Source organism: Scyliorhinus torazame, chromosome 13, assembly GCF_047496885.1.
Source record: "Scyliorhinus torazame isolate Kashiwa2021f chromosome 13, sScyTor2.1, whole genome shotgun sequence".
In the NCBI taxonomy this organism is placed as follows: domain Eukaryota; kingdom Metazoa; phylum Chordata; class Chondrichthyes; order Carcharhiniformes; family Scyliorhinidae; genus Scyliorhinus; species Scyliorhinus torazame.
Window position 1 is genome coordinate 113,203,773 of NC_092719.1, and position 14,715 is coordinate 113,218,487.

The window sequence follows — 14,715 nt, forward strand, 5'->3', positions numbered from 1 at the left end:
TTATCTTGCAGTCCCAAGGGCGGCAACCCAGGAAAGGATGGCACCTGACTCCTCACAAAGTCCCGGACCTGTAAGTATCTAAAACCATTCCCGCTGGGCAGCGCGTGTTCCTCCTCCAGATCCTCTAAATTCGCAAAGTTGCCCCTACGAACCGATCCCCAAACTGCTCAACCCCGCAAGCCTATGGTTATCACAAATCGGTTCCCACATCGAGGCACCCTCCAGACTCAAATGCTGCCTCCACTGCCCCCATAACCTCAAGGCCGACACCACCACCGTGCTCACATAGTGCTTGGCTGGCAAGAATGGCAGAGGCACTGTCAACAATGCACCCTGCAAGAAGCCGCCTCTATCCGCCCCCACACCGCCACCTCCCGGATTATCAACTTCCTGACCATAGTGATGTTAGGCACCCAGTAGTAATTCATTATATTTGGCAATGCCAACCCTCCCCCTCCTTGCCCCCACTTCAAAAAAGCCCTCTTGACCCGCAGGGTCTTCCCCGGCCACATAAACCCCGAGATCAACGCATTGATCTTTTTAAAGGATGACTTCGGAATGAAGATCGGGAGGTTCCGAAATATAAACACGAACCTTAGTAGCAGTGTCATCTTCACTGTCTGCACCTGTCCCGCCAACGACAATGGCAGCACATCCCACCGAGCCAAACATAACTTATGCAGCTGTGCCCAACCCCGCGTCACCTGGATGCCCAAGTACCTGAAACTCGCACTCTCCACCTTGAACGACAGCTCCCCCAACCCCCTCTCCTGCCCTCTGGTCTCAATTGGGAACACCTCGCTTTTCCCATGTTCAGCTTGTATCCGGAAAACCGACCAAAGTCCGCCAAAGTCCCCATAATTCTGTCAATGCTCCTCAATGGGTCTAAAATATATAGCAACAGGTCATCCGAGCACATGAAACCCTTTGCTTGATTCCCCTCCACCCCGCACAATCACTTTCCAATCCCTCTATGCTCTAAGCGTCATTGCCAATGGCTCTATTGCCAAGGTAAAAAGCAACTGGGAGAGCGGGCACCCCTGCCTTGTCCCACAGTGCAACTTAAAATGTCCCAAACTCAGCTGGTTCATCTGCATACTTGCAACCCAAGCCACAAACCACTGCCCAAAGCCAAATCATCCCAACACCTCCACAGATATTCCAACTCCACCCGGTTGAAAGCCTTCTCCGCATCCATCGCCATTGCCACTCCACTGCCTGCCCCTCCGGGGGCATCATAATCACGTTGAGTAGCCTCCTCACATTTGCCGACAACTGCCTCCCCTTCACAAATCCCGTTTGGTCCTCATCGATCACCCCTGGGACACAGTCCTCAATTCGCGAAGCAAATGCCTTCGCCAGCAATTTAGCATCCACATTTAACAATGATATCGGATGGTAGGATCACATTGTTCTGGATCCTTATCTTTCTTTTGTATCAGGGATATGGATCCTGCGATAGTGTAGGGGGGAGCTCCCTCTCTCCCTAGCCTCATTATATGCCTTCACCAGCAGCAGCCACAGATCCCCCCAAAACTTTTTATAGAACTCCTCCGGGAACCCATCCGGGCTCGGAACCTTTCCTGCCGGAATCGCCCCCATACTCTTCATCACCTCCCTCAACCCAATGGGGGCCTCCAATCGCTGCACCAGCTCCTCGTCCACCCTGGGAAACTCCAGCCCATCCAGAAACCGCCGCATTCCCTCCCCCCGGCCGGGGCTCCGACTCATATAACCTACTATAAAACTCCTCAAACACCCCATTTACCCCCACCTGGTCCAGTACTACCCTTCACGACCCGTCCTTCATTCTACCAATTTCCCTCACCGCCTCCTGTTTCCTAAGTTGGTGCACCAGCATCCTACTTGCCTTCTCCCCGTACTTGTACATTGCCCCACTGGCCCTCCGCAACTGCCCTACTGCCTTGCTCGTGGACACCAGCCTTCATCCAAAGTCATAATTATCGTGATTTCATTAACCAATGACCTGGCAAAATATTCTATGGCCAATATTGTTCAGTCAAAGAAATAGATCTGTAAATACATCAATCCACAGACTGAGTATAAAGAGGTTCTGTTGGGGACTTCTTGTGGCGACATGTAGAAAGAGGTCACACGTAAGGTGGCTCGACTAGAGTCTTTGCTTTTTGGTTACTTCTGGGAAGTAACTTGAACAAGTTACTTCTGGGACTTCCAGTTATCAAACTGTTGTCAAATTAAAACAGAAAGAATGAACTACCTGCCAGGATCGTATCTTCACAGCATCTCCTAATGTTGAAATCAGACTGGATTCTTTTGTATGCGGAAGACCAAGCACAACAAATTCTCTCAGCCATTCATCATTCATTGCAGCACGATATTCTCCCTAAAAGTTAATTTAGGGTGTGTTAAAAAAAATAGCAATGCGGTAATATAAACAAGCTGATTTAAAAAAATATATATCTTTATTCAAATTTTCAACAGATTTTCAACAAACCCCCCCCCTACAGAAAAAAGAAACAAGAACATGAGAACACCACCCGCAATAATTATACATAGAAATTCCCCAAACTACAATAACCCCCCATATAACAATAAAAACACAACTAGGGAAACACCCCACCCTAACCCAAGTGCCACCCCAGAAGAACCCCCACCCCCCGGGTTGCTGCTGCTGACCTCCTCCTAACGCTTCGCGAGAAAATATAGGAACGGTTGCCACCGCCTGAAGAACCCTTGCACAGACCCTCGCAAGGCAAACTTTATCCTCTCCAGCTTGGTGAACCCTGTCATGTCATTAATCCAGGCTTCCACGCTAGGGGGCTTCGCATCCTTCCACAGTAACAAAATCCTTCGTCGGGCTACCAGGGACGCAAAGGCCAGAATAACGGCCTCTTTCGCCTCCTGCACTCCCGGCTCGTCCGATACCCCAAATAATGCTACCCCCCAGCTCGGCTTGACCCGGGCGTTCACCACCTTGGACTTAGTCCTCGCAAAGCCCCTCCAAAACCCTTCCAGCACTGGGCACGTCCAGAACATATGGGCGTGATTTGCTGGGCTCCCCGAGCACCTCACACATCTGTCCTCCACCCCAAAGAACCTACTCAACCTCGCCCCTGTCAAATGCGCTCTGTGAACAACTTTAAACTGTATCAGGCTGAGCCTGGCGCAAGAGGAGGAAGAATTAACCCTACTCAGGGATCAGCCCACAGACCCTCATCTATCTCCTCCCCGAGCTCCTCCTCCCATTTGCCCTTTAGCTCCTCCACCGAGGTCTCCTCCTCTTCTTGCAGCTCCTAGTAAATCGCCGAGACCTTGCCTTCTCCAACCCATACCCCCGAGATCACCCGGTCCTGAATCTTGCATGCTGGAAGCAGTGGGAATTTCCTCACCTGCCGTTTCACAAACGCCCTCACCTGCATACACCTAAAAGCGTTTCCCGACGGTAGCCCAAATTTCTCCTCTAGCGCCCCTAGGCTCGCAAACGTCCCATCAATGAACAGGTCCCCCATTCTTTTAATCCCTGCCCGATGCCAGCTCAGAAACCCCTCATCCATCCTTCCCGGGATGAACCGATGGTTCTCTCGAATCGGGGACCAAACCGTGGCCCCCACCTCACCCCTATGACACCTCCACTGCCCCCAAATCTTCAGAGTTGCCACCACAACCGGACTCATGGTGTACCTTGTCGGCCGGAGCGGCAATGGTGCCGTACCAGTGCCCTCAGACTCGTGCCCACACAGGACGCCATCTCTAGCCTCTTCCACGCCGCCCCCTCCCCTTCCATTCCCACTTACGGATCATCCAGATATGGCTACCTAGTAGTAGCCACATAGATTCGGCAACGCCAGCCCTCCTCTGTCCCTGCTACGCTCCAGGAAAACCCTTTTTACCCTTGGGGTCTTATTCGTCCACACAAATCCCATGATGCTCCTGCTTACCCGTTTAAAAAAGGCCTTAGGGATCAGAACGGGAAGGCACTGGAACACAAAGAGAAACGTCGGGAGGACCATCATTTTAACCGACTGCACCCTACCCGCCAGTGAGGGTGGCAACATATCCTATCTTTTAAAATCCTCCTCCATCTGCTCCACCAACCGCGTCAAATTGAGCTTGTGCAGGGCCCCCCAACTCCTGGCTACCTAGATCCCCAGGTACCGAAAGCTCCTTTCCGCCCTCTTCAGCGGAAGCTCGTCTATCCCCCTTCTCTGGTCTCCTGGGTGCACCACAAAGAGCTCACTCTTCCCCACATTAAGTTTATACCCCGAAAAGTCCCCAAACTCCCTAAGGATCCGCATGACCTCCGCCATCCCCTCCACTGGGTCCGCAACATACAATAACAGGTCATCGGCATACAGCGACACCCGGTGTTCCTCTCCCCCCCGAACCAACCCCCCCAGTTCCTGGACTCCCTCAATGCCATGGCCAGCGGCTCAATTGCCAGTGCAAACAACAAGGGGGACAGGGGACACCCCTGCCTCGTCCCCCGGTACAGCCGAAAGTACTCTGACCTCCGCCGGTTCGTAGCCACACTCGCCACCGGGCTTTATATAGTAGCCTAACCCAACTGATGAACCCCTCCCCGAACCCAAACCTCCGCAGCACCTCCCAAAAATACTCCCACTCCGCCCTATCGAAGGCCTTCTCCGCGTCCATAGCCGCCACTACCTCCACTTTCCCCTCCACCGAAGGCATCATAATTGCATTAAAGAGCCTCTGCACATTGGTGTTCAGCTGCCTACCCTTCACAAATCCCGTCTGGTTCTCATGAATCACCCCCGGGACACAGTCCTCAATTCTCGTGGCCAGAACCTTTGCCAGCAACTTCGCGTCCACATTGAGGAGCGAGATCGGCCTGTACGATCCACACTGTGTGGGTCCTTGTCCCGTTTCAAGGTCAAAGAGATCAGCGCCCTGGACAGTGTCAGGGGCAAGGTCCCCCCCTCCCTCGCCTCATTGAAAGTCCTCACTAGCAGCGGGCCCAGCAGGTCCACGTACTTCCTATAAAATTCTACCGGGAACCCATCTGGCCTGGGGCCTTCCCTGCCTGCATGCTCCCTAGTCCCTTAACCAGCTCCTCCAGGCCAATCGGTGCCCCCAGCCCAACCACCTGCTCCTCGGTGGTTGGGAACCTCAAGCCTTGAAGGAAGAAGTACAAAAACAAAAGCCAAACCTCAGAAATACATGAACTAGAAGTCATCCTTCTAGATCCTTTATCCTTTTATTTTATTAATATTTTCTTTACCTCTCAACCACCCTTTTCTCTCTGCGTTGTTTGTCTGTGTGTGTGTGTGTATATGTAGGGGTAGTTAGAAAGGGGCAGGGAGGAGGGGTTTGGAAATCAGATAGTAGATAGCCAGTTGTATTTTTCCTTTTAATTATAATTATTGCTAATAATAAAAGGATACTTGAGTTTAAATTACAAATCCGGTGACTGTAGTCAATTTGACTCAAGAAAAACTCTAATCTAACTTCATCTGTGTTGCGACTCCGGGTCAAGTGGGGCTGGAATTGACCACACATTAGCCCAGAGTTCGGAACACTTCAGCAACTCTTAAAACGTGTTGGATTTATTCCAAAACTCATTAGAATCTCAAGCTAAGTGTGCTTGTGTGCTCTAAAATGGAGATAAAAATATTAAACCCTGACTCCCTCCCAAATCCCAATGCGCATTCTGCTTATGTCATGAACATATTGTTAAGGTGATTTTTAAAAAAAGTGCATTATGAAATTGTGATAAATGTTGTCGACTACACAAGGTGAATAATGGAAGAGCTCTTTTTACGTCCCATTGGTACAAGAAATTACAGTGATGGAGGGAAGTGCCCTGTGCAATATGCTGGGCTGGAGTGATGCTACGGAATATGCTGGGCTGGAGTGATGCTATGGAACATTAGGCCACTTACTGGGCTAACAGACAAGTGTTATTCGAAGTGAATTGAAGGGTTTTGTGTTACTTACTGTGAATGGTCCCAAATAAGCCACATATCCTCCTGCGATTAACACATCCCCAGCTACATTATTGATCATGTGGTTCAGATTCTGGATAGTTTCTTGCCAGCGGATTTTCTCATCAGATAGTCCATTTAATAACTATGGAAAACCAAAAAAATTCTTTATGCTGCAGAATAGCAAATTGTCCTCACAAATAATGGGGTATAACAATTTAAACAACTGGCAATATTTTTCTTCATGCAACTGAAAGAAATGATTAAATAGCATCAGAAATCTGAACTTTTCTTTATCGAATTACCAAGGTTCATTCTGTTAGATATGATTATTGATGATATTAGTGAATGAATAACCACTTAGCATGTTGATAAGGCATTCCTCTGCCAATAGTTTAATTGTTTAAATTAAGCATCCACCCACAAATATTGCAAGTAGTCATTTTCAGACTTGTGCCTCCTGTTTAATTGTGATGAGTTATTTACAGCTAAAAAACTGGATTTTACTCAGAGTCGGGGAGGAAGTGGGGAGGGTGGGCGGATCTTTATGAGGCTGGGAAATGTTGAAAAATGGATTTGCCTCAGGGCCTGACAAATGTAACAGTAGGACCTGATTATTAAAAGTTGTCTGGTTGTTGGAAGAGTAGGCCTTTACCAGTAGACTGCTGCAAGGGATTGCGAAGGAGGGAAAGGATTAGAGGCCTTATGGTGAGACTGGAAGAGTCAGCGGTGGATGAGATTGGAGTTCTTGTGGGATGGGGGGAGTTCAAGACCCTTGGAGAAATAGTAAGAAGTCTTACAACACCAGGTTAAAGTCCAACAGTTTTGTTTCAAACACTAGCTTTCTGAGCACTGCTCCTTCTCAGGTGAATGGGGGCTGCTGGCCAGGGGGGGGGGGGAGGAGAGGGCTGCCCTGCCCATCCCGCCCTGCCATTCGGAGACTCTCCGGGCCACCCGAGGGCCCCCAGGCCACTGGAGGCCTCCCAGCCCCCCAGGCCATCGGAGGACCCCGAGTGATCAGGGCCTGGGCTGGTGGCATACTGGCACTCCCGCTGCCACCCAGCCACCTTAGCACTGCCAGCCTGGCACCTTGGCACTGCCCGGCACCCAGGGTGCCCATCTGGACCTTCTAGACTGGTAGAGGCACTGCCAGGATGCCAGGATGGCAGTGCCAAGGTGCCCAGGTGCCAGTTTTGCAATGCCAGGGATCAGGCCTGGGGTGCCCTGCCCTTATGAGGTGGGGTGAGGGAGGCTCGAATACCTTCTAGCAGGTAAGTTAGGACATTGGAGGGCGGGGTTTGGGATCGAGAGATTGGGTGGCATTTAAAAATGGTGCCTGATCTCTTCCTGCAGTGACCAGCTGATTTCCCATTTAAACCACCTCACGTCGCCACAAAACCCACTAGCAGGGGTGCACTGCCAGCGGGAAAAATTAATCCTGACGACTGGAGAATTTTGGCTTCGAAGGTCAAGATGCAGAATCTGTTTGGGGGGGAGATAAAAATACCAAGTGAAATAAGTAGTTTGGACACAATATAACAATAGAGTAGACAACAATGAATAATGCGGGTTCCTAAAAAAGGATCTGCGATGGGTGATATATTGGACAAGTCAAATTGGAAAAGGTAACCTTGAGGATGAGTTCATAGAGTGTATTTTGGACAGTTTCTGAGAACAATACATTTTGGAATCAACCAGGGAAAAGGTTATTTTGGACTTGATAATATCGAATGAATGGCAAAACAGGTTCAAGGGGCTAAATGGGTTATTCCTGCTCCCATTTCTTTGTTCTTTTGTAGTGCTGCTAAAGGGGTCCAGTAAAAGTGCAAGCTGAATTCCTGAGTCTAGAAATGAAAGGGGTGATATTTTGCCTGATAGTAATTTTATGACATCAAAAGTACTTGAGACAAAAGAGGTCCAAGAAATTCCTCCAAGTCTAGAAATGACAAAAGCATGAATGAAAGTTTCAGCAAGAGTTGGGCTTAGATCGGAGCTTCAGAAGGTGATGTTATAGAGATGGAGGTAGATGGCATTTATTTTTAAAAAAATATATATTTTATTCAAGATTTTTTGGCCAAACATAACAGTACGTAGTGTTTCTTTTAAACAACAATAAAGCAATATAAATAACCGTGGCCAGTTTTAAACAAATAAATAAATAATATATGAACAGAAACAAAAACCAAACTAAATGGCAACTGCCTTGTCAAAAATAAATACTCTCCAAAGATACAATCTAACAGTCCAATATACATTACCTAAAACAAGTGCCTATACATATACAATAACATCCCTGAGAGTCCGCCCGATTACTCCCCCCCCGGCCCCCCCCCCTCCCCCCCCCACCCCCTGGGTTGCTGCTGTTGTCTTCTTCTTTTCCATTCCCTCTATCTTTCTGTGAGGTAGTCGACGAACGGTTGCCACCGCCTGATGAACCCTTGAGCCGAACCCCTTAGTACGAACTTAATCCGTTCTAACTTTATAAACCCTGCCATGTCGTTTAACCAGGTCTCCACACCCGGGGGTTTGGCTTCCTTCCACATTAACAATATCCTGCGCCGGGCTACTAGGGACGCAAAGGCCAAAACATCAGCCTCTCTCGCTCCTGCACTCCCGGCTCCTCTGCAACCCCAAATATAGCCAACCCCCAGCTTGGTTCGACCTGGACCCCCACCACCTTCGAAAGCACCTTTGCCACCCCCACCCAAAACCCCTGTAGTGCCGGGCATGACCAGAACATGTGGGTGTAATTCGCTGGGCTTCTCGAGCATCTCGCACACCTATCCTCGATCCCAAAAAATTTACTGAGCCGTGCTCCAGTCATATGCGCCCTGTGTAACACCTTAAATTGTATCAGGCTTAGCCTGGCACACGAGGACGATGAGTTTACCCTATGTAGGGCATCAGCCCACAGCCCCTCCTCAATCTCCTCCCCCAGCTCTTCTTCCCATTTCCCTTTCAGCTCATCTACCATGATCTCCCCCTCGTCCCTCATTTCTCTATATATGTCCGACACCTTACCATCCCCCACCCATGTCTCTGAGATCACTCTATCCTGCACCTCCTGCGTCGGGAGCTGCGGGAATTCCCTCACCTGTTTCCTCGCAAAAGCCCTCAGTTGCATATACCGAAATGCATTCCCTTGGGGCAACCCATATTTTTCCGTCAGCGCTCCCAGACTCGCAAACGTCCCATCTACGAACAGATCTCTCAATTGTGCTACCCCTGCTCTTTGCCATGCTCCAAATCCCCCATCCATTCTCCCCGGAACAAACCTATGGTTATTTCTTATCAGGGACCGCACCGAGGCTCCCGTCCTTCCCCTATGCCGTCTCCACTGCCCCCAAATTTTCAATGTAGCCACCACCACCGGGCTTGTGGTGTATTTCTTCAGTGAGAACGGCAACGGTGCCGTCACCATAGCTTGTAGGCTAGTCCCCCAGCAGGACGCCCTCTCCAATCTCTTCCACGCCGCTCCCTCCTCTTCTCCCATCCACTTACACACCATTGAAATATTGGCGGCCCAGTAGTACTCACTTAGGCTTGGTAGTGCCAGCCCCCCCCACTGTCCCTACTGCGCTGCAAAAATCCCCTCCTCACTCTCGGGGTCTTCCCGGCCCACACAAAACTTATAATACTCTTCTCGATTCTTTTGAAAAAGCCTTCGTGACCACCACCGGGAGGCACTGAAACACAAAAAGGAATCTCGGGAGGACCACCATTTTAACCGCCTGCACCCTACCTGCCAGTGACAGGGACACCATGTCCCATCTCTTAAAGTCCTCCTCCATCTGTTCCACCAACCGCGTTAAATTAAGCCTATGTAATGTACCCCAATTCTTGGCTATCTGGATCCCCAAGTACCGAAAGTCCCTTGTTACCTTCCTCAACGGTAAATCCTCTATTTCTCTGCTCTGCTCCCCTGGATGCACCACAAACAACTCACTTTTCCCCATGTTCAATTTATACCCTGAAAAATCCCCAAACTCCCCAAGTATCCGCATTATCTCTGGCATCCCCTCCGCCGGGTCCGCCACATATAGCAACAAATCATCCGCATACAGAGATACCCGGTGTTCTTCTCCTCCCCTGAGTACTCCCCTCCACTTCCTGGAACCCCTCAATGCTATGGCCAGGGGCTCAATCGCCAGTGCAAACAGTAACGGGGACAGAGGACATCCCTGCCTCGTCCCTCTATGGAGCCGAAAATAATCAGACCCCCGTCCATTCGTGACCACGCTCGCCATCGGGGCCCTATACAGCAACTGTACCCATCTGATATACCCATCTCCAAAGCCAAATCTCCTCAGCACCTCCCACAAATAATCCCACTCCACTCTATCAAATGCTTTCTCGGCATCCATCACCACCACTATCCCCGCTTCCCCCTCTGGTGGGGGCATCATCATTACCCCTAGCAGCCTCCGTATATTTGTATTCAGCTGTCTCCCCTTCACAAACCCAGTTTGGTCCTCATGAACCACCCCCGGGACACAATCCTCTATCCTCGTTGCCACTACCTTGGCCAGAATCTTAGCGTCCACATTCAGGAGGGAAATAGGCCTATAGGACCCGCATTGCAGCGGGTCTTTTTCCTTCTTTAGGAGGAGCGATATCGTTGCCTCTGACATAGTCAGGGGCAGCTGCCCCCTTTCCCTCGCCTCATTAAAGGTTCTCATCAGTAGCGGGGCCAGCAAGTCCATATATTTCCTATAGAATTCAACTGGGAATCCGTCTGGTCCCGGGGCCTTCCCCGCCTGCATGCTCCCAATCCCTTTCACTACTTCCTCCATCTCAATCTGTGCTCCCAGTCCCGCCCTCTCCTGCTCCTCCACCTTAGGGAATTCCAGCTGATCCAGAAAGCACATCATTCTCTCCTTCCCATCTGGGGGCTGAGCTTCATATAATCTTTCATAAAATGTCTTGAACACTCCATTCACTCTCTCCGCTCCCCGCTCCATCTCTCCCTCCTCATCTCTCACCCCCCCCTATTTCCCTCGCTGCTCCCCTTTTCCTCAGTTGGTGGGCCAGCAACCTGCTCGCCTTCTCCCCATATTCGTACTGAACACCCTGTGCCTTCCTCCATTGTGCCTCTGCATTACCCGTAGTCAACAAGTCAAATTCTACATGTAGCCTTTGCCTTTCCCTGTACAGTCCCTCCTCCGGTGCCTCCGCATATTGTCTGTCCACCCTCTGAAGTTCTTTCAACAACCGCTCCCTTTCCCTACCCTCCTGCTTTCCTTTATGTGCCCTAATAGATATCAGCTCCCCTCTAACCACTGCCTTCAGCGCCTCCCAGACCACTCCCACCTGGACCTCCCCATTATCATTGAGTTCCAAGTACCTTTCAATACACCCCCTCACCCTTAAACACACACCCTCATCTGCCAATAATCCCATGTCCATTCTCCAGGGTGGACGCTGTTCTTTTTCCTCCCCTATCTCCAGGTCCACCCAATGTGGAGCGTGATCCGAAATAGCTATAGCCGTGTACTCCGTCCCCGTCACCTTCGGGATCAGTGCCCTTCCCAAAACAAAAAAGTCTATCCGTGAATAAACTTTGTGGACATAGGAGAAAAACGAAAACTCCTTACTCCTAGGTCTGCTAAATCTCCAGGGGTCTACTCCTCCCATCTGCTCCATAAAGTCCTTAAGCACCCTAGCTGCAGCTGGCCTCCTTCCGGTCCTGGACCTCGATCTGTCCACCCCGGGTCCAGCACCGTATTAAAATCTCCACCCATTACCAACTTCCCCACGTCTAGGTCCGGGATACGTCCTAACATACGCCTCATAAAGTTGGCATCATCCCAGTTCGGGGCATATACGTTCACTAAGACCACCGCCTCCCCTTGCAATTTGCCACTCACCATCACGTATCTGCCCCCACTATCCGCCACTATGGTCTTTGCCTCAAACATTACCCGCTTCCCCACTAGTATAGCTACCCCTCTGTTTTTTGCGTCTAGCCCCGAATGAAACACCTGCCCCACCCATCCTTTGCGTAGTCTGACCTGGTCTATCAGTTTCAGATGCGTCTCCTGCAGCATAACCACATCTGCCTTAAGTTTCTTTAGGTGTGCGAGTACCCGTGCCCTCTTTATCGGCCCGTTCAGCCCTCTCACATTCCACGTGATCAGCCGGGTTGGGGGGCTCTTTACCCCCCCCCCCCTTGTCGACTAGCCATCTCCTTTTTCAATCCAGCTCCTCACCTGGTTCCCACGTAGCCGTATCTCCCCCCAACGGCGCCCTCCCGCCCCGACCACCCCACCCCATACCAGCTCCCCCTTCTCCCCAGCAGCAGCAACCCAGTTAACCCCCCCCCACCCCCCACCCCCCGCTAGATCCCTCACTAGCGTAATTGCACCCCCCATGTTGCTCCCAGAAGTCAGCAAACTCTGGCCGACCTCGGCTTCCCCCAGTGACCTCGGCTCCCACTGTGCGAGGCCCCCTCCTTCCTGCTTCCCTGTTCCCGCCATGATTACCATAGCGCGGGAACAAAGCCTGCGCTTCCCATTTGGCCCCGCCCCCAATGGCCGGCGCCCCCAGCTCCTCATCCTCTCTCCCCCCCTCCCCCACAGCATGGGGAAGAGAGAAAAGTTACAGGGTCGCAGGATTAACAACTTGGGAAATCATCTCTTCCCCCTTTACCCCCCTCTTCACCCCACACATTCGCCCCACCACTTTGTCCCAAACGTTCTTTTTCTAGCCCGCTTATTCCAGTTTCTCCTCAACAATAAATGTCCACGCCTCTTCTGCCGTTTCAAAGTAGTGGTGTTTCCCTTGATGTGTGACCCACAGTCTTGCCGGCTGCAGCATTCCAAATTTAACCTTCCTTTTGTGCAGCACCGCCTTGGCCCGATTAAAGCTTGCCCTCCTTCTCGCCACCTCCGCACTCCAGTCTTGATATACGCGGATCACCGCGTTCTCCCACCTACTGCTCCGAGTTTTCTTTGCCCATCTGAGGACCATCTCTCTGTCCTTATATCGGAGAAATCTCACCACTATGGCTCGAGGAATTTCTCCAGCCCTCGGTCTTCGCGCCATAACTCGATAGGCGACTCCACCTCCAACGGGCCCGTCGGGGCCTCCGATCCCATTAACGAGTGCAGCATCGTGCTCACATATGCCCCGACGTCCGCCCCTTCTGCACCTTCGGGAAGACCAAGAATCCTTAAATTCTTCCTCCTCGCATTATTCTCCAGCACCTCCAGCCTTTCCGCACACCTTTTGTGTTGTGCCTCGTGCATCTCTGTCTTCACCACCAGGCCCTGTATGTCGTCCTCATTCTCAGCAGCCTTTGCCTTCACGACCCGGAGCTCCTGCTCCTGGGTCTTTTGCTCCTCCTTTAGCCCTTCAATCGCCTGTAATATCGGGGCCAACAGCCCCTTCTTCATCTCCTTTTTAAGTTCTTCCACGCAACGCCGCAGGAACTCTTGTTGGTCAGGGCCCCATATTAAACTGCCTCCTTCCGATGCCATCTTGCTTTGTGCTTGCCTTCCTTGCCGCTGCTCTAGAGGATCCACCGCAATCCGGCCACTTTCCTCTCCTTTTTCCATCTGTGTCCAGGGGGGATTCCCTTCTGGTTTACCGCACAGTGTTTTTAGCCGTTAAAATTGCAGTTGGGGCTCCTATCAAGAGCCCAAAAGTCCTTTCCACCGGGAGCTGCCGAAACGTGCGACTTAGCTGGTCATCACCGCACCCGGAAGTCGTAGATGGCATTTATGATGTACGAGATATCACTTGGAAGCTGAACTCAGGGTGACGAAAGTCACAGATGTTCAAATTAGGTGGGGTTGCGAGGATGGGGCGGGGAGTGGGTCTAGCTGGGGTGCTCTTCAGATGGTCGGATGTAGACTCGATGGGCTGAATGGCCTCCTTCTACACCGGAGGGCTTCTACAGAGATTGAGATTGATCTGGTTCAACCTGAGACAGTGGCTGGAAGGGAAAATAAAATCATGGCAAGTTTGTGGTGGGAGCCAGAGACAACGGGCTGAATTCTCCGCTTCCTGTCGCCGAAATAGTGTTCGGCGACGGGGCGGAGAATCCATTTTGGTGCCAAAATCGGGAGCGGTGCTGTTTTTTGAATTTTCTGCTCACTGAAAAGCGGCGTACACCAGGAGTATGCCGCGCCAATTATCCACGGCCCCTGGACATTGTCTGATGCCCGCCCCGCGATGATCCATCCCCGACCGGCCGATTTCTTGCCGGCGTGGGTTACGTGTGCTCATACCGTTCGTGAACTCGGCATGGCGGCTGCGGACTCTGTCCGGGGCTGCCACAGTTGGGGGAGGGCCGATCCACGGGCAGGGGCTTCATTCGGTGCTGGGGGCACTGTGGGCGGGCGGTCCGGGGTGTGTGTGCGGCCAAAAGGGCAGCACTACTTTGGCGGTCCAAGTCTGCGGGCTGAGTCCGCCATGGAGCACGACGCGGCTGCTGCAGGCCGACGCCGTGCGCATGCGCGGCCTCGGAACCGGAAGTGCTGAGGGCCGTATCGGCAGCTAGAGCTGCGAGCTCTACGCTGCTTCCCTGCTAGCCCCCAGCAAAACGGAGAATCGGTGGCCGTTTTATGCCTGTTTTTCTGGAAAATCCAGCCCAATGGCTTTGATCTTTGCAATGTTTAGCAATGTTGGACAAACAGTCTGACTCCAGAAAGGGGAGATCTTTGGGAAGGTGAATGTCATCAATGTATGCAAGGAACCTTTTTCCATGTCTTTGGATGATGTCACCAAGGAGCAACATGCAGATATGCCCATGAGGGCTCCAGAGGTAATAGTGCAGATGTAGGTT

At 51.4% G+C, this 14,715-nt stretch overlaps 1 protein-coding gene across 1 annotated transcript in view; it reads right to left on the reverse strand.

Annotated features, from left to right (window-relative positions):
• The window catches only part of dnah1 (dynein, axonemal, heavy chain 1), a 1,119,271-nt gene that overhangs the window by 278,050 nt on the left and 826,506 nt on the right, over nt 1–14,715 (reverse strand). Inside the window, exons 58-59 of the mRNA XM_072472076.1 lie at nt 5,941–6,072; nt 2,240–2,365 (exon numbers count right to left, since the gene is read on the reverse strand). Of these exons, the coding sequence (XP_072328177.1) occupies nt 2,240–2,365; nt 5,941–6,072 (258 nt within the window). The remainder of the gene's footprint in view (nt 1–2,239; nt 2,366–5,940; nt 6,073–14,715) is intronic.